Source organism: Protopterus annectens, chromosome 3.part1 (genome assembly GCF_019279795.1).
Source record: "Protopterus annectens isolate FY-2018-M chromosome 3.part1, PAN1.0, whole genome shotgun sequence".
Classification (NCBI taxonomy): Eukaryota; Metazoa; Chordata; order Ceratodontiformes; family Protopteridae; genus Protopterus; species Protopterus annectens.
The window spans coordinates 1,784,935,620-1,784,955,121 of record NC_056732.1 but is presented as its reverse complement, the minus strand read 5'-3'; the positions used below and the strand labels follow the sequence as shown (position 1 = coordinate 1,784,955,121).

The 19,502-nt window shown below is 41.7% G+C and overlaps 1 protein-coding gene across 1 annotated transcript in view; it reads left to right on the top strand.

Annotated features, from left to right (window-relative positions):
- Window positions 1–12,795: 12,795 nt before the first annotated feature.
- The window catches only part of LOC122797868 (zinc-binding protein A33-like), a 69,420-nt gene continuing 62,713 nt past the window's right edge, over window positions 12,796–19,502 (top strand). The window contains exon 1 of the mRNA XM_044066390.1: window positions 12,796–13,233. Within this exon, the coding sequence (XP_043922325.1) occupies window positions 13,036–13,233 (198 nt within the window). The 5' untranslated portion in view covers window positions 12,796–13,035. The remainder of the gene's footprint in view (window positions 13,234–19,502) is intronic.

Sequence of the window (19,502 nt, the reverse complement as noted above, 5' to 3'; positions counted from 1 at the left end):
ATGGGATGCCCCACCATGGAATAGTACATGCCTGATATTAGTGCTGCATCACATGGTGGTGGGATTGTCACATACAAGTAATGTGACATATGAGTGTTTATCTATGTCCCTTTATAAATGCTATGGTTATGGGAACCTCCAATGGTAGGTTGTCACATATAAGTCATGCAAAACATGAGTGTTTATCTGTGTCTTTTCACAGATGCTATGGATATGGGATCCCCCACCATGGAACAATACATACCCGATATCAGTGCTGCATCACATAGTGGTGGGATTGTCACATGTTAGTAATGTAACACATGGGTATTTATCTGTCTCCTTTCACAGATGCTATGGTTATGTGATCCTCCACCATGGAACCATACATGCCTGAGATCAGTGCTGCATGACATGGTTGTGGGATTGTCACATATAAGTAATACATCAAATGGGTGTTTATCTGTGTCCTTAAACAGCTGCTGTAGTTATAGGACCCTCCATCATGGAACAGTACATGCCTGATATCAGTGCTGCATCACTTGGTGGTGGGATTGTCATATACAGGTCATTTAACACATGAGTATTTATCTGTGTTCCTTCACAGATGCTCTGATGATTAAGGGATCCTCCACCATGGAACAGTACATGCCTGATATCAGTGCTGCATCACATGATGATACGATTATGGGATCCTCCAGTGGTGGGAATGCCACCTATTAGCAAGTAACACATGGGTATTTATCTCTGTTCTTTCACAGATGCTGTGGTTATGGGATCCTCCACAATGGGACAGTATGTGTCTGATATCAGTCTACATCACGTGGTGGTGGGATTGTCACACATAATTATTGTAACACATGGGTATTTATCCATATCCCTTCACAGATGCCTTGGTTATGGGCTCCTCCCTTTTGGGGCACTACATGCCTAATATCAGTGCTACATCACATGGTTGTGTGTTTTTCACATATTAGTAATGTAACACATGGCTATTTATCTGTGTCCCTTCACAGATGGGATGGCTATGGAATCCTCAACTATGGAGCAGTTCATGGCTGATAACAGTGCAGCAAGACATGGTGGTGGGATTGTCACATGTTAGTAATGTAACACATGGGTGTTTATCTGTGTCCCTTCACAGATGCTATGGTTATGGGATCCTCCAGTGGTGAGATTGTCACATGTTAGTAATGTAACACATGGTTATGGGATCCTCCACCATGCATCAGTATATGCCTGATATCACTGCGCATCACATGGTGGTGGCATTGTCACATATAAGGAATGTAACACATGGGTATTTATCTGTGTCCCTTCACAGATGCTATGGTTGTGGGATCCTCCAATATGGAACAGTTCATGCTTGATATCAGTGCTGAATCAGACCTTGACGGTGATGGTGACCTTACTGTAACACAGTGTTGATGTTGGCAATGGGACTATGGCAGGCACACTCCCACTGACACCCAGTCACCATCGCTGTATCCACTGGACCCCCCCCCTCTTACTGAAGATGCGCATATTTTAGGGATATGGTCTTTATCTGCACATGCACCTGCAGTGGTCAATTGTACATCCACTGATCATGTGGATGGGGTCAGGAAAGGCAGGCCATTAGCCATAACCACCAAGTCACCTGGTCATTGCCTGAGATGTGCTCAACAATGTGCATGTCACAATAGATATGAAGGTCAGTCACCCAACCACAGGCACATGCTAACACTGCCATGGCAGATATAAGAGGTAGAGGTGTGCTATGCAGCCTGCCTAATGAGGTACATGAAAACTTTATATATACAGACCACTTCACTGGTGCATTGGATAAGCTGCTGAGTGCTTTAGTGCCTCTATATGCTGAGACCAATGAGTTCTCAAGGCCACTGCACATCTGCCTCCTTTCTGATACAGACTCAGGTCAGATAACCCATATTGCTACCTCCTCCACACCACCTACCAGTGGGTGATCTGGTGCCGCATGGTGTGGGCACCCAACAAGATATGTAGTATGAGATATACCTGCACCTGCCATGCACAGGCAGTCACAGTCTCATGGTTTGTTGCCATCCTTGTCAGTGGATGCTGGTGCCATTCTTTACAGGAGATGCAACTAGCACTGGGGATGTTCATGGTCTTCATCCTTCTCACCCGGGTTCAGCTAACATCTGTCTCACACACACACACACACACACACACACACACACACACACACACACACACACACACACACACACACACACACACACACACACACACACACACACACACACACACACACACACACACACACACACACACACACAGTCACTGGCCCTGGTCTGTCTGTCACATTCTGTGTTGCTGGCTCTGGTCTACCTGTCACTTCCTGTATCACTGGGTCTGGTCTGTCTATCACATCCTGTGTCACTGGCACTGGTTGGTCTGTCACATGCTGTGTCACTGGCTCTGGTCTGTCTGTCACATCCTGTGTCACTGGCTCTGATTGGTCTGTCACTTTCTTTGTCTCTGGCTCTGTTCTGTCTATCACACCCTGTGTTGCTGTCACACCCTGTGTCACTGGCTCTGGTCTGACTGTCACTTCATGTTTCAATGGCTCTAGTCTGTCTGTCACTTCCTGTGTCACTGGCTCTGGTCTGTCTGTCATATCTTCTGTCACTGTTTCTGGTCTGTCTGTCACTTCCTGTATCTCTGGCACTGGTCTTTCTGTCGCAGCCTATGCTGCTGGCTCTGGTTTGTCTTTCACATCCTATTTCACTGGCTCTGGTCTGTCTGTCACATTATCTGTCGTTAGCTCTGGTCTGTCTGTCACATCTTGTGTTGCTGGCTCTGCTCTGTGTGTCACAACCTTTGTCACTGGCTCTGGTCTGTCTGTCACATCCTGTTTTGCTGACTCTGGTTTGTCTGTCACATTGTGCGTCACTGGCCCTGGTCTGTCTATCACACCCTATGTCCCTGAAACTGGTCTGTCTGTCACATCCTGTGTCACTGACTCTGGTCTGTGTGTCACACCCTGTGTCACTGGCTCTGGTCTGTGTGTCGCAACCTGTGTCGCTGGCTCTGGTCTGTCTGTCACATCCTGTGTCACTGGCTCTGGTCTGTCTGTCACTTCCTGTATCTCTGGCTGTGGTCTGTCTGTCACACCCCCATGATGCTGTCTCTGGTCTGTCTGTCACACCTTGTTTTGCTGGCTCTGTCGTGTCTGTCACTTCCTGTATCACTGGCTCTTGTTTGTCTGTCACACACAGCATCACTGACTCTGGTCTGTCTGCCATTTCCTGTGTCACTGGCTCTGGTCTGTGTCAAATCCTGTATCACTGGATCTACTCTGTCTGTCACACCCTGTGTTGCTGTCACACCCATTGTCGCTGGCTGTGGTCTGTCTGTCACATCCTATGTCACTGGCTCTGGTCAGTCTGTCACTTTCTTTGCCTCTGGCTCTGTTCTGTCTATTACACCCTCTGTTGCTGTCGCACCCTGTGTCACTGGCTCTGGTCTGTCTGTCACTTCCTGTTTCAATGGCTCTAGTCTGTCACTTGTGTCACTGGCTCTGGTCTGTCACATTCTGTGTCACTGGCTCTGGTCTGTCAGTCACTTCCTGTATTGCTGGATCTGATCTTTCTGTCACAACCTATGCTGCTGGCTCTGATTTGTCTGTCACATCCTAATTCTCAGGCTCTGGTCTGTCTGTCACATTCTGTGTTGTTGGCTCTGGTCTGTCTGTCACATGCTGTATCACTGGCTCTGGTCTGTGTGTCACAACCTTTGTCACTGGCTCTGATCTGTTTGTCACATCCTGTTTCACTGACTCTGGTTTGTCTGTCACATTGTGCGTCGCTGACCCTGGTCTGTTTATCAAACCCTATGTCCCTGACTCTGGTCTGTCTGTCACATCCTGTGTCATTGGCTCTGGTCTGTCTGTCACATCCTGTGTCACTGACTCTGGTTTGTGTGTCACATCCTGTGTCACTGGCTCTGGTCTGTGTGTCACAAACTGTGTCACTGGTTCTGGTCTGTCTGTCACATCCTGTGTCGCTGGCTCTGGCCTGCCTGTCACATTGTATGTCTCTGGCTCTGGTCTGTCTGTCACATCCTGTGTCACTGGCTCTGGTCTGTCTGTCACTTCCTGTATTGCTGGCTCTGGTCTGTCTGTCACACCATGTGACGCTGTCTCTGGTCTGCCTGTCACATACTGTTTCACTGGCTTTGGTCTGTCACTTCCTGTGTCACTGGCTCTGGTCTGTCTGTCACATCCTGTGTCACTGGCTCTGGTCTGTCTGTCACTTCCTGTATCTCTGGCTGTGGTCTGTCTGTCACACCCCCATGATGCTGTCTCTGGTCTGTCTGTCACACCTTGTTTTGCTGGCTCTGTCATGTCTGTCACTTCCTGTATCACTGGCTCTTGTTTGTCTGTCACACACAGCATCGCTGACTCTGGTCTGTCTGCCATTTCCTGTGTCACTGGCTCTGGTCTGTGTCAAATCCTGTATCACTGGATCTACTCTGTCTGTCACACCCTGTGTTGCTGTCACACCCATTGTCGCTGGCTGTGGTCTGTCTGTCACATCCTATGTCACTGGCTCTGGTCAGTGTGTCACTTTCTTTGCCTCTGGCTCTGTTCTGTCTATTACACCCTGTGTTGCTGTCGCACCCTGTGTCGCTGGCTCTGGTCTGTCTGTCACTTCCTGTTTCAATGGCTCTAGTCTGTCACTTGTGTCACTGGCTCTGGTCTATCTGTCACATTCTGTGTCACTGGCTCTGGTCTGTCTGTCACATGCTGTATCACTGGCTCTGGTCTGTGTGTCACAACCTTTGTCACTGGCTCTGGTCTGTTTGTCACATCCTGTTTCACTACTCTGGTTTGTCTGTCACATTGTGCGTCGCTGGCCCTGGTCTGTTTATCACACCCTATGTCCCTGACTCTGGTCTGTCTGTCACATCCTGTGTCATTGGCTCTGGTCTGTCTGTCACATCCTGTGTCACTGACTCTGGTCTGTGTGTCACATCCTGTGTCACTGGCTCTGGTCTGTGTGTCACAAACTGTGTCACTGGTTCTGGTCTGTCTGTCACATCCTGTGTCGCTGGCTCTGGCCTGCCAGTCACATTGTATGTCACTGGCTCTGGTCTGTCTGTCACATCCTGTGTCACTGGCTCTGGTCTGTCTGTCACTTCCTGTATTGCTGGCTCTGGTCTGTCTGTCACACCATGTGATGCTGTCTCTGGTCTGCCTGTCACATACTGTTTCACTGGCTTTGGTCTGTCTGTCACTTCCTGTGTCACTGGCTCTGGTCTGTCTGTCACATCCTGTGTCACTGGCTCTGGTCTGTCTGTCACTTCCTGTGTCGCTGTCTCTGGTCTGTCTGCCACATCCTTTGTGGCTGGCTCTGGTCTGGCTGTCACTTCCTGTTTCACTGGCTCTGGTCTATCTGTCACACACTGTGTCACTGGCTCTGGTCTGTCTGTCACATCCTGTGTGGCTGGCTCTGGTCTGGCTGTCACTTCCTGTGTTACTGGCTCGGGTCTGTGCCACACCCTATGTCACAGGATCTGCTCTGTCTGTCACACCCTGTGTTGCTGTCACACCCTTTGTCACTGGCTGTGGTCTGTCTGTCACATCCTATGTCACTGGCTGTGGTCTGTCTGTCACATCCTGTGTCACTGGCTCTGGTCTGTCAGCCACTTCCGGTGTCTCTGGCTCTGGTCTGTCTGTCACACCTTGTTTTGCTGTCTCTGTTCTGTCTGTTACTTCCTGCATCACTGGCTCTGATTTGTCTGTCACACCCTGTGTCACTGGCTCTGGTCTGTCTGTCACTTCCTGTGTCACTGGCTCTGGTCTGTGTCACATCCTGTATCACTGGATCTGCTCTGTCTGTCACACCCTGTATTGCTGTCACACCCTTTGTCGCTGGCTGTGGTCTGTCTGTCACATCCTGTGTCGCTGGCTCTGGTCTGTCTATCACATCCTGTGTCGCTGCTTCTGGTCTGTCTATCACATCCTATGTTGCTGGCTCTGGCCTGTCTGTCACACCTTCTGTTGCTGGCTCTGGTCTGCCTGTCACATCATGTGTCGCTGGCTCTGGTCTGTCTGTCACATCCTGTGTCACTGGCTCTGGTCTGTCTTTCACTTCCTGTGTTGTTGGCTCTGGTCTGTCTTTCACTTCCTGTGTCACTGGCTCTGGTCTGTCTGTCACATCCTGTGTCACTGGCTCTGATCTGTCTGTCACTTCCTGTGTCGCCACTCTGGTCTGTCTGTCACACCTTCTGTTGCTGGCTCTGGTCTGTCTGTCTGTTGCATCCTGTGTCTCTGGCTCTGGTCTGTCTGTCACATCCTATGTTGCTGGCTCTGGTCTGTCTGTCACATCCTATGCTGCTGGCTCTGGTCTGTCTGTCACATCCTATGTTGCTGGCTCTGGTCTGTCTTTCACTTCCTGTGTTGTTGGCTCTGGTTTGTCTTTCACTTCCTGTGTCGCTGCCTCTGATCTGTCTATCACTTCCTGTGTCTCTGGCTCTGATCTGTCTGTCACTTCCTGTGTCACTGGCTCTGGTCTGTCTGTCACATCCTGTGTTGCTAGCTTTGGTCTGTCTGTCACATCCTGTGTCGCTGGCTCTGATCTGTCTCTGCTCCCACCTTCTCTGGCTGTCTGTGTGCAGTCATGCTGTACAGCCTCACACAGACAGAGATTGTCTTGCAGCAGGTCTCTGGGGTATAATACAGCTCACCACCAGAGGGATGTGGGCAGCAGAAGATGGTCTTCATCAGTCCAAGCAGGTTCTCAATGATGTTTCAGGGCTTAGATAGAGGATGGCCTCATTAAGTTTATTCTATTAGCTGCCAAAAGCAATTACCAGGAAATGGAAATTAAACCTAAACATACTGTATTTAAAGTATTGAATATTGTAAAAGAGACAAAATAACTGGAAGGGGGATTTTTAGAAAAATGAAGGAGGAAATTACATAGAACTAAGTGGAAAATGTGGGAATAATACATGCAGAATACTGTTCAGGAGGAGGGGGAGTGAGGTTTAAGGGAAGGCAAGAACTGATCAATTTATGTAATATTAGACTGAATGACAGTTATAAAGAAAGAAAATGCATATGTAATGTATAATGTAAGTAAATGAAAAAATGATAATATGGTTTGTTTTCTTTTATATTAATGTGCATCATACCTCACAACTGTACAGATTTTCGCAGAATATCCAGATCTTTTACTCATATCTTAGTTTGTTTTTCATAACATTGTGGTTTTCTGGCAAATTAGCGACAAACCATTAAAGGTTGAAGTTAGAAAATAATGGCAGACATTTGAATTTTAGACTTCATACCCTTCAGAAAATTCATACTAATGCAAACTCTGTTTTTCTTTCAACTTTCTAGGTTTGTAAGGGCAATATTTAAAAATTGTACCTATTTTGGGGCCTTTATCCCACTTTTTTATGGCTTTGTCCAAATTTCTTGCTCTAAGAAGTTGAGAGGTATGATGTGCATGTGCCCATGTATGTTAAGTGGCCATTTTATTATGGTGTTTATATATAAAAAAGAATTATGCTTCAGGCCTGTAGCAGTGCAGACTTGTACAGCATCCCAGCCGTGTTGTTGGATCTTGATTAGTATAATGAGTAATGGCTACAGGGGGGTATCCAGTACTGCCAGTAAGATACCCCTGTGGGAAGTCACCCCTACAAATTGTTGGTGTAGGTCAAATGTGGCAGATGTGGGAATCCTAGGAAATGTCTGGATGTCCCGCATGTGTATATGACACATCGTTTTTACGAAATGTCTGGATGTCCTGCATGTGTATATGACACATCGTTTTTACGAAATGTCTGGATGTCCCACATGTGTATATGACACATCGTTTTTACGAAATGTCTGGATGTCCCGCATGTGTATATGACACATCATTTTTTGGGGCACTGCCTGCCAGGTGATGGAGCAGAAACCTTTTTAGTTAATGTATTGTCCGTGTGGATAATCAGGGCTTTAACTGCAACATGGATGCAGTCAGTAACCATTAGAAGTTAGGGAAATTAACTATTTCACAGAATATCCTCTTGGTATTGTTTTACTACCCGTGTCTTTAAATTGGCCCTGTCCTGTGCAGGGAAGTTCCTCACAAAATTTTGCATAACACAATATATTATTTCCTTCTGGATCTTGGGGACAATCTTCCATGCTAGCAAATATTGATATAACATGCTACCTCGCACTGAATTCAGGACCACACAAATGTGTACAAACTAATAAGCAGAATGTTTTTATAGCTGAACTAACAGATTGTTTGGCCACTCTGTCCAACACCCCTGAATTCAGCACAAATCCAAAGAAATGACAAATATATGTACTCTGGATTTATTTCAAAAGGGTCAGAATACTGAGATCTAAACGTGTTTCATTTATTATTTACAAAAAGGTGATGTGTACTGCATCATGTTTGTGAGAATCAGGACCCCACCACGATTCTTCAACCTTATCTATTTTTTATGTGTTCAGGCTTCTAGGCTCCCCCAAATCAGATTCTTCATGCTGCAACAATATTTTACATTTAGGCTTTAGTCGCGTTAGGTACTTAAACATAGACTCGTTCCTCTAAGGGTAACAGATGGGCTATTATGCTCTTGCTGTTTAAGGAACAAATCAGTTAAAGGGGTCACGCCTTGGCTGGGAAATTAATGGGCTTTGCTCTCACATGGAGGAGGAACAAATGGATCTACAAGGTGCTGAGACAGGACTTTGTGGGTCTGTGGGAATAACAACAACCAAAAGAATAGTAAAGTGCTTGCAGACCAACTCAGAATCCATACAGTCAAATAGAATTCAGAACATAACATCCAATCAGCAATCTCCTAATATTAAAAAATGAAAAACAAACTGACACATATTTTCCATGGTACAACTAAATACAATAATCCAGGTGTTTAGTCATGTGAGTTTTATTTTTATTTCCTTATGGCTTCTTGGGCTCAAACTCTGCCAGTCTGGAGTACATCCTATTATAATATACTCTCTTTCAAAAGATTATTGCTTAAATAACCCAGTTTATTTTATTTTCCTTATTTGTTTATCAGGTAAACCCACTTGGAACAAGCCTGTCTTCAGGGTGACCTGGGAGTTGTGTTCAGGTAAGTGACTTCTTAGCGTCAGAGTGGGCAGATGGACAGTGACAGTATCAAACCCAAGACTCAGATAAAGTACAGTAGCACATCATGCACTAAAGTAAACTGTCAGTGTATTACCTAAGCCCAGTAAACACATAAATAAAATAAAACAAATCCAATGACTTTAGTGAACAATGAGTATACAGAGACGCACTCTCAGTGTAATGCAGACCCATAGACAAATATATATATATATCAAATTAAGAGCACACATGGACCAAACAGCAGCAAGACAGTGAAGATTAATAAATGGTAGGGAAGTCTGTGACACATTCTTTCAGTCACGGAAGGTTACAGGACTGATCTAGTTAGCTGAATTTATTCATGCAGGTCTAGAAAAAAACAGCAGTGCTTTCAAGGTCAGAAACAACTGCTTCAGTGTAGGTGTGAAACACAGATACAAGAAATGTAAGTATGTCCATGTTTTTGTACATATATATTAAGTTCCTCAGAAAGAACTCACATTCACCATATAAAAATTTGTACCTGGCACAAACATGACAAAACTTTTAGATGTTCATCACAAGTATCACAAACACTTCAAACATCACAAACCTCAACATTCACTTATGCTAGCCAACTACCATAAACATCAATCCTCACTAAAACTCATTGTTAAAAAATTTGATATCTGGGTGATATCTACCCATCTTACCTACTCCAAATTTTAATTGCATCAGAGAATCTGAACCTCAAACCTATAATTGAAGAGTAGATAAAATGATCCCATATACAAATTAAAGTATAAAATCTACAAAACATACAAAGTGTGACTGCAAAATCTGAAACTTAATCAATTCATTAACTTGTAAAGTAAGCCTTTTGTCTAAACAAATTAACAATAAAACAGGCAAAATATACATCAACAACATAAATTAACCCTAATACCCTAGAATACATCCAACACATTATTAGAAAAACCTCTTACAAGAAATCAACTCATCACTTGTCCAACCAACTTTTACCCCAATAATAACATATGAATTCATCAAACACTAATCCCACATTTAATAAACAACTTTTAAACCTACATACCATAAGGTGTAATTCACCCAATGATCTAAGCGACATAAAACCATTAACTGTCCATCCAGAACTTCAACCATTCCCAACTAACCTACCACTCTTGGAAACCTTCCCAATGATCTAAGCCCAGTCTTTACTAACCTTTGATCTCTAGGATCTGAACAAAACTACCCTGGTCCATTACAACCTTTATCAACCACAAACTGAACAACCTTTAGAACACTTCAACAAAAATGATTTAAAAAAAACATTTTGTCCTCAAATAACTAACCATCACTTCTAAAACAAAATAATATCCACCTTAATAGAGCCCAATAATACTGTAACATTAATGCTTCTTACAAATCTAAGACCAACTAAAAAAACAACCATTAAAGAAAAAAATACAGAATAAATTTCTAATTAATCAGACTAAATAAAAAATAAAAGATCTAAGAACTAAACTAAAATCTAAAATGGCTAAAACAACAAGAAAAAAAGAACACACTAATAAAGACAAAAGAAAGAGACAAAACCTATTAACAATCTCTACAAAGCAAACCTAAAAAACTAGCTAACACTAAAAAAGAATAAAAACAATAAAACCCATTAACCATCCCCAAATTTCTTCCCAACTTGTTCTCCCCGGACTCTAACAAACATAACCCTGCACCAACAGCAAATGATACAAAAACAAATCTTTTCAAAATACTACAAAACTCTCCTACATTTAATTTTCTACTCATACGTCATATATCCTTCCAACCATCATCTATCCACCTCCTACCTCCCTCTATCCACTCTCCTTCCCCTCCTCTATCACATCAAACAAACCTCACTACTAAACCAAAAGCTCACTCTATCTCTGCCTGCAGACCTGCTGAATGCAGATCTATAAAGGATGGAATCTCCCCCCTCTCCTCTCTAAAAATAATCCTAACTATCATCCCAGGAATCATATCTCTCATAAGGCATCTGTATAAAGGAGATCACCTTATTTTATTTTCCCCCACCAGACCAATAGCTCTACTCTCACCACTTGCACCATTATGGAAAAATACTAAAAACAAAAAATAACAACAACCTAACAAACACAACAAATAACAACTACCTCCTCACTAACTTCACTCACAGCACACCCATGTTCACTGACTCCATTCCTCACACAGTACCACTCACTCAACTTCAACAACAACTTCCTCTACAATCGATAACCCTTATCATCTTGATATCCTCAATCATCATCTTTTTCATATCATATGGTGATATTACATGGTGAATCACAAACTTTTACTATTTTGAATTTTTCTTGCTATCCTTAGCTAGCTGAGGTACTTTTTGTTTGGCAAAATCGTAGCATTGCGGTACTTTGGAAAAACTTTCAAATACCAACAATCTTCTACAGCGTACCTCAAATTTCCTATCTTTACTATTATCACCTTTTTCTCAATATTCCTCATTCACCTTCATGCTGATATTCCTATAATAGATGATTCTACTCTCTCTAACAGAACTCCTAACTAAACTCTCAAAAACTCTCTTAACACTTACTCAAAGCTTTTAACACTGTAGACAATGGTTCTCTGACCCCTGTCTACTCTTAACCTAAAGAAAAACACTTTCACCTTTTTTCACGTAAATTAACTACCACTTTACTCACACATCCTCTTACTCTACAACCCTCACTCATTTCCCTCCACAAAAAAAACAAAAACTTTAAGGATTTTATAATACAACCATAAATTCAAATTCACCATAAACAACATAAAAATAAAAACAAAAAAATTAAAAATAAAAAAATTTACAACCTTTAACAATTCCTAATTCCTACAGCAAGACTAGCAAGGTCTCACCTCTCTTTCTACTCTTCTCTATGCTCTACTCTTCTATGCTTTCTTTCCAAAAACAACATGACAGAAGAAAAAACAAACAGAACATCCTAACATAATCTTTTCTGATGATCTGTATTTGTAACTCATCAACACTACCTCAGTTGTAAACCTGGCAGAAAACTTCCTAACAACTTGTTCTACTTCACTCTAACCAACTTGTTCTTCAACAAATCATAGCTCCAATAGACAGCCAATAAGCCAACCAATACTTCTATAACCTATTTCAAATGTACAAAAACTGCAAACAACTGGAAACAACATAAGCTCTGATCTCACAATGTGAGTAATAATCTTTTATTCTCAACTCAATGGAAAAACTCTCCAATCTCCCTCTCCTCGGAATACCTTTAACCTCTTTTCCAAATTTAAAAAAAAACTTCCAATTTTAAAAAACTCAAAAAAAGACTCATCTCACAAACACTGGTCCAGACTCTCTGCACTAATCCAGACTAATGCTCACACTAGCTCCTGCACTAAAAAAAAAAAAAAAAAAAAAAAAAAAAGTGAACTTGTACACATATGAGCTTTTCTCCCCGGCCTAAAGACAAAACAGTAGTTTGTTTTAAATAAAGGACATTGTTACTTTAAGAAAAAGTTATACTTATTTCCCGGGCCTCCACTGAAAATGGGTCAATTCGGCCCAGTGAACTTCCCCGGTAATCAAATTGAAAATAAATAAATAAATAATTGTGTCTGCACATCACATGGTATATAAGCAGGAAATGCTGTGGAATAAACGTATTAAGAGGTAACTGAAACTGAAAGCAGAGTGCTAAAATCATGGCAGCTCGTAAACCATTAGATGATCCAGTTGAGGCTTTATTGTGTTCAGTTTGTCGGGATTCCTTTAAAGAGACTGTAATGCTCGAATGTGGACATAGTTTTTGTAACTCCTGCATAGATAAAACCTGTCCTAAATGCGTAGAGGCATTCCCATCTAAAATGTACACAGCCAACAGGCAGTTATGCAAAGCTGGAGGGAGTAGTCTGAGGTCATGTCAGTATGAGAAAGAAGAAATACCAAACCAGGAGCAAAAAAGTTTACTACCTGCTTGGGTCGCACGAGTGCAGAGAGCACAAAGAGGCATTTAAAGTGTTCTGTCAAGATGATGGATGTCCTGTATGTGTCATCTGTATGATATCATCTACACATAAAGGGCACACGTTCCTACCCATACTGGAAGCAGTCAGCGTGTTTCAGGTGAGATCACCCTAAGTAAATTCAGAAAACATAAGATCATAGGAAGTTACTAGGCAATTGGCCCTGAGGCCCTTACAAGCCTAGCCAGAAATTTAGCCCATGTTCCAACAAGTCAGCACCCATTTCATTTTTATAGCTGTTCACATCAACAAGTTCCTGGTGCATATAATACTGTGCATTCAGAAGTTAGCTAATGTATTTATGACGAAAGTAAATGAACTAGATTTTATGTTCACATTTTCAACCACTTAGATAGCACAAAACGCAGTGTGAGAGATTATAAATAATTACAAAGTAAAGTACAGCTGAAACAATGTAACATATGCATAGATCTGTAATTCAGCACACAACTAAAAGTCACCCTGTATATACATTGCAATCAAACTAGAATGGCATGCATTAGCAGCAAAACAATTCTGCTGAGGCGTAATTTACATTATACAATGACCCCCCCCCCCATTAATATTCCAAAACGTGCACGCTGATTGGTCAGCGTGCACGTTGTAAATCAGAGTTATAGTAATGGAAAAAGGTCCGGTCGCCCAGACTTTTTCCATTAGTATAACTCTTTTTTTTTTACAGCAACGGAGAACACAAGATCTTTGTTGCTTTTTACAACCTGTCTCGCTATGTTAAATGAGTTTAACATAGCGAGACAGCTTTACAAAAAGCAACGGAGCATCTCAGCTCAGCTGTGATGTACTGCAAACTATAAGCATGCACAGTACATCAGAACTGCCGCAGAATACCAGACAGCTGCAGAAGGACAGCAAGGAGGCATTATACAATGCCATTATTTAAGAAAAGTAATTTTTTTTTTTCTTAAATAATATCATTGTATAATAGCAATAACCCACTTCTGGGTGTGGGTAATGCTGGATTTACTCACGGTTGTATTTGTTTGGCCACCCGGGCTTCACCCTCGAGATCAAACCACACCAACCGTGGGTAAATCCAGCATTACTCACACCCAGGTGTGGGTTATTGCTATATTATTCCACACTAATAGTTGTCATTTTTTTCAATTAACACAGGTTAAGGCTGTTAGTGAATAGATGAATGTTAATTTCCCTTCAGTGCACAAAAATGCTTTAAGTCTTTTAGTGAATAGAGTGATGCTAGGTAGAGCCTGTCCCATACTGTGGGTGTTCAGTTTGTTGAGAACCTTCTACTTTAAAATGTCTCACCAAATTCATCTGCTCTTCATGGATGCCTGATACTAACACCTCATGAAAGAAAGTACACACAACTTGCCCCAAAGATGAAATAACGTATAACTTTGCGTTAGCATATATACGTTCATCGCATTACTACAACATCCTTACTTATGAAATATGCCACACTTCTTTTTAATGTTAATTGTACTTATTAACAGATCAAAAAAGGAAAATGCTACCAAATTAACACATTGATTGGCTCCGTACCTCAAAGAGGTAAAGCCCTGATTGTGGTCTGCCTGATGTGGCACTGGCTAGAGATTCAGGTGTCACTGGAGTTGAAAGGGGATAATGACAGTGATCAGCTGAAACTGACTTTCCCATCCAGGGGAGGTGGCTGCCTGGTCCTCTCAAATACCAGCACCTGAGGGACTTAAAGAGAGTTAAACATTATGCAGCATATGGACTGGGAAGCCATACCTGGGTCTGCCAAGCTACATCCACATGGTAACTTTCATAGAGTTCGTCTGGTAATGTACATGCTGACATGAGAAACAGAGCAGGTCCTCACACCTACATGTGTGCAAATCAGCCACTGGGGGAAGAGTTAGCACCAGACAAAGGAAGAGACCATTTGACTTCCTTCACTGTGGCCAGGTCTTGGGTTGATGACTTGGAATTAATGGCACATTTGCTGTTGAAGATTGATAGTAGGTGGGCTCAAGCTTAATGGCCGGTGGGAACAGGGAAAGACAAAAAGTATTTAAGAAAACTAGCACACTGACAGATAAGCACCAGAGACTACTGTCCTTTCATACAGAAACTCAAAGATCACCAAATCAAACCAAGAAAAAGATTAAAGCACCTGGGAACAAAGTCACGATTTGCTTTAATAACAAATTCAGAAATCGATACTGTTAAGTGCTTTCATCCCAAAAGTAAGGATTTCATCAGAACCAGCAGGCCAAGGGAAAGAAAATATTTTTTTTAAATATTATTTATTTTATTTTATATATTTTTTATTTATTTAAGAAAACTAACACGCAGGCAGGTAAGCACCAGGGACTATTATCCTTTCATATAGAGAGAATATGCTTGTACAGACTTTTCCAAATCAACAAAAATAAAACAGTGAATGAGAAGGTCACTGAAAAAACAATCAGTAAAAACAAAATGAAAATTCTTGTATCATTGGCACATGGGATATATGCAAATGGTCCTTATGAACATCAGGTGTTACAGCCAATTGGCGATTCTGAATGCCCATGACTTGTTTTGTCATTTTAATGGACAGTTTCAGGTCAATAAAGCCAAACTCCACCCCCAGTCCTGAAACTGTCTATGAAAATGACAAAACAAGTCATGGGCATTCAGAATCATCAATTGGCTGAAACACATGATGTTCATAAGGATCATTTGGATATATCCCATGTGCCTCTGACACAAGAGGTTTGGGAGGTCACTCAGTGGAAGTTCTAACTTCGCTGGAATTTTCATTTTGTTTTTACAAATAAACAAAAATAGATTGGAAATATAGGTACAGGGGAAACAAGGGCTGTATGGGGAATTGTGAGCCCAGTGATTCTTTATTTCAGATGTGTGTGTGGGTGTGTTTGGTGGAGAAAACATTCAAGATGCTTCTCTTAGTGACACGCTGTGAATATATCAGAGACACCCTGATGTTTTGCGGTCTCATTATTGGATATAATTGTGCAGCTAGGTTTCTCCCTGATGCCAGGCTTTCCTGGAGAAAGACTGCAGTAGTCCTATGTGGATGTCCTCCTGGTGACTATACTATATAAGGCAGTTCCCACTGGAATATTTATCTGTGTGTCATAAATGTATGGAGTCCTTTATGCCACTCTTATGCATGGCTGGCCTTTTTTCTGCAGGGCACACTTCCACTTCTGATCACTTCCACAGACTAGAAGCTCAGTGATACATCAGAGATGCTCAGTGTTCCTGGCGGCATCTTTCTTCATGCCTTGTAGGATGACCCAAGACATAGTAATACTTTAACTACTATAGAAAGCTATTGCTATTGCCTGGGATGCTGGGCCTGATGACAAGGTGACACTGTTGGAATTTCCTGTTTAGGCAGGATGACAAGGACCACCAACTGTTTAATATTTATTTGAAATTTCATCAACTGCCTATAGTGTAACACATATTCTAACATTATCACCATAGTATTTGGAGCATTAGAATAGTGAAATAATTTGCAATTACCACAGGGAAGCTGTAACTGATTGATTTGATTGCCCCTTCTTAAAGTAATAGATGATAAATGCTAGTACCAGACCTACTTCCTTGTCCTCTGTTACTTCTGCTAGTATGACAGATGAAACATTTTGTGCTGTAGATGTCAGCCCTCATGGCTATATACACCAATGAACTGTGCAGTGCTGCACCAGGGTGGCATTACTGTATGTTGTTGGTGATGTACCACATTGGTATCAACATGTATTCTTTGTGATGCACAACATTGGTATTGTATGTTCTTGGTGATTTACGAGGGGGGTATTACTGTATGTTTTTGGTGATGCACCACACTGGTATTACCATATTTTCTTGGTGATGCACCACATTGGTATTTTCATATAGTCTTTGTGATGTACCGCATTTGTAATACCAGATGTTCTTGGTGATGCACCACATTGATATTATCTTATCTTTTTGGTGATGCACCACACTGGTATTACCATATGCTCTTGGTTACACCCCACACTGGTATTACCGTATCTTCTTGGTGATGTACCACATTGATATTACAGTATGTTCTTGGTAATGCACCACATTGGTATTACCATATATACTTTGTGATGTACCACATTTGTATTACCAGATGTTCTCAGTGATGTACCACATTTGTATTACCAGCTGTTCTCGGCGATGTATCATACTTGTGTTACCTTATGTTTTGAGTGATGCTTCACATCGGGATTACCGTATCTTCTTGGTGATGTACCACATTGATATTACAGTATGTTCTTGTGATGCACCACAATGGTATTACCAGATGTTCTCAGTGATGTACCACACTCGTATTACTTTATGTTTTGAGTGATGCTTCACATCGGGATTACCGTATCTTGTTGGTGATGTACCACATTGATATTACAGTATGTTCTTGGTAATGCACCACATTGGTATTACCATATGTTCTTGGTGATGCACCACACTGGTATTACCATATGTTCTTGGTGATGCAACACATTGGGATTACCATATATTCTTTGCGATGCAACACATTGGTATTACTGTATGTTGTGATGATGCCCCAAAAGATGTGGACATCCTACAAAAGGGCCTCAATGAGACACATGCCTGGTGTCAAAGCCATGGCCTCAAGCTCAATGCCAAAAAGTGCATTGTCATCCCTTTTGGTAAAAACTCTGTACCCATGAACTACCACATAGGTGGTAGTCTACTTAATACCGAAAGTGTGATAAAAGACCTTGGGACACAGGCTGACAGTAGTCTCTCCTTTGATAATCCCATCGCCATAGTAGTCAGGAAATCCTTCTACATGGCACACCTCATCAGAAAAGGTTTCTCATCCAGGAAAAAAGAGGTCATTGTTCCCCTCTACTCATCACTCATTAGACCCATTATAGAGTACAATGCCCCTTTTGGTATGTACCTCACAAGACATCTACAACAACTGGAAAGGCTGCAGAAATACCTCACAAAGAGGATTACCAGCCTCAAACAGATGCCCTATGTAGACCGTCTCAAAAAACTGCAGCTTTACTCCGTTGCATATCGCCTACTCAGAGGCGATCTCTGCCTAACACACAAAGCTTTGTCAAACCCAGAGCTTTTGGACGTGTTCCATTTAAAGAAATCCCAATCCCTCCGAGCTCCATGCTCTAAGGACCTAAACCTTGTCACCACAATAAACAGAACATGCTGGAGGGATAGATTCCTGTCCCAGAGACTTCCCATACTCTGGAATAAACTACCTATCGATATCAAACAAAGCGCCTCATTAGCACGCTTCAAGAAAAATCTTGATGATTGGATGGGAGATAGGAAATTTACCCCAGGAATCACTTCTGCGGCTCTGCTCGACAGTGGCACAGGAAAATAATTTTCTTGGGTGGCGAAAGCCAAGGTACCTTTTGGCTAGGCTTATATAGGCCCTAGGACCAATAGCCTAGTACCTACCTATGAACCTATGAACCTATTACCATATCTTCTTGGTGACACACCACATTAGTATTACCATATATTCTCTGTGATGTACCACAGTTGTATTACCAGATGTTCTCTGTGATGTACCACAGTTGTATTACCAGATGTTCTCTGTGATGTACCACACTGGTATTACTTTATGTGATGCACCACATTGATATTACAGTATGTTCTTGGTGATGCACCATGTGACTAAAGGAGATACTAACAACCCAGCTAGCTGGACTTTTGCAAATAATTCTATGGCATTTGTGAATATCAATATGCTTTATACAGAAGTACGATGGAGAGAGATACTACCAGTACAGCTATTTGGAATTTTGCAAATAATTTTATGTCATTTGTGAATATTAACATGGTTCATATATGATGTTTGTGTTACAAATGTATTAGAGCTGTGTGTCATATAAGATGGTTTGTATGGACATCTGTGCTGAAGAGGTATTTTACAAAGTGCTTTGAAATGTATCCACAGTGAATCTTACTGGACTAGAACAGGAATGTACATGCACTATTGTAATTGTCTAAATATATATATATATATAGTTTAACAGTGGAAACTGGAATATAGGAGGTTGACTTCAGAAAAATAGCCAAAAGTAAATTACTTTATGGCTAGGCGGTAAAAAGACATTATCTTTCAGTTTCAGTGCAGCAGGAGACACAATGTCTGTACTAGAGAAGTTTTCTGTATTGTTTTTAAATGTGGAGGAATGTAAATTGTTTTATGACTTCCACCATCTGCCAAAAGATCTGAGGTCTATGTATTTTCACAGATAGATGCTAAATGCTACCAGCTGCTATCAATCATTGTTCTGGGACCTGGGAATGAGGAGTCAGATGACAAGCAATGATGTCATTCTGCAAGTTATCCCATCAGTAGTATCTGATATATTAATTCGAGAGCTCTCTGAG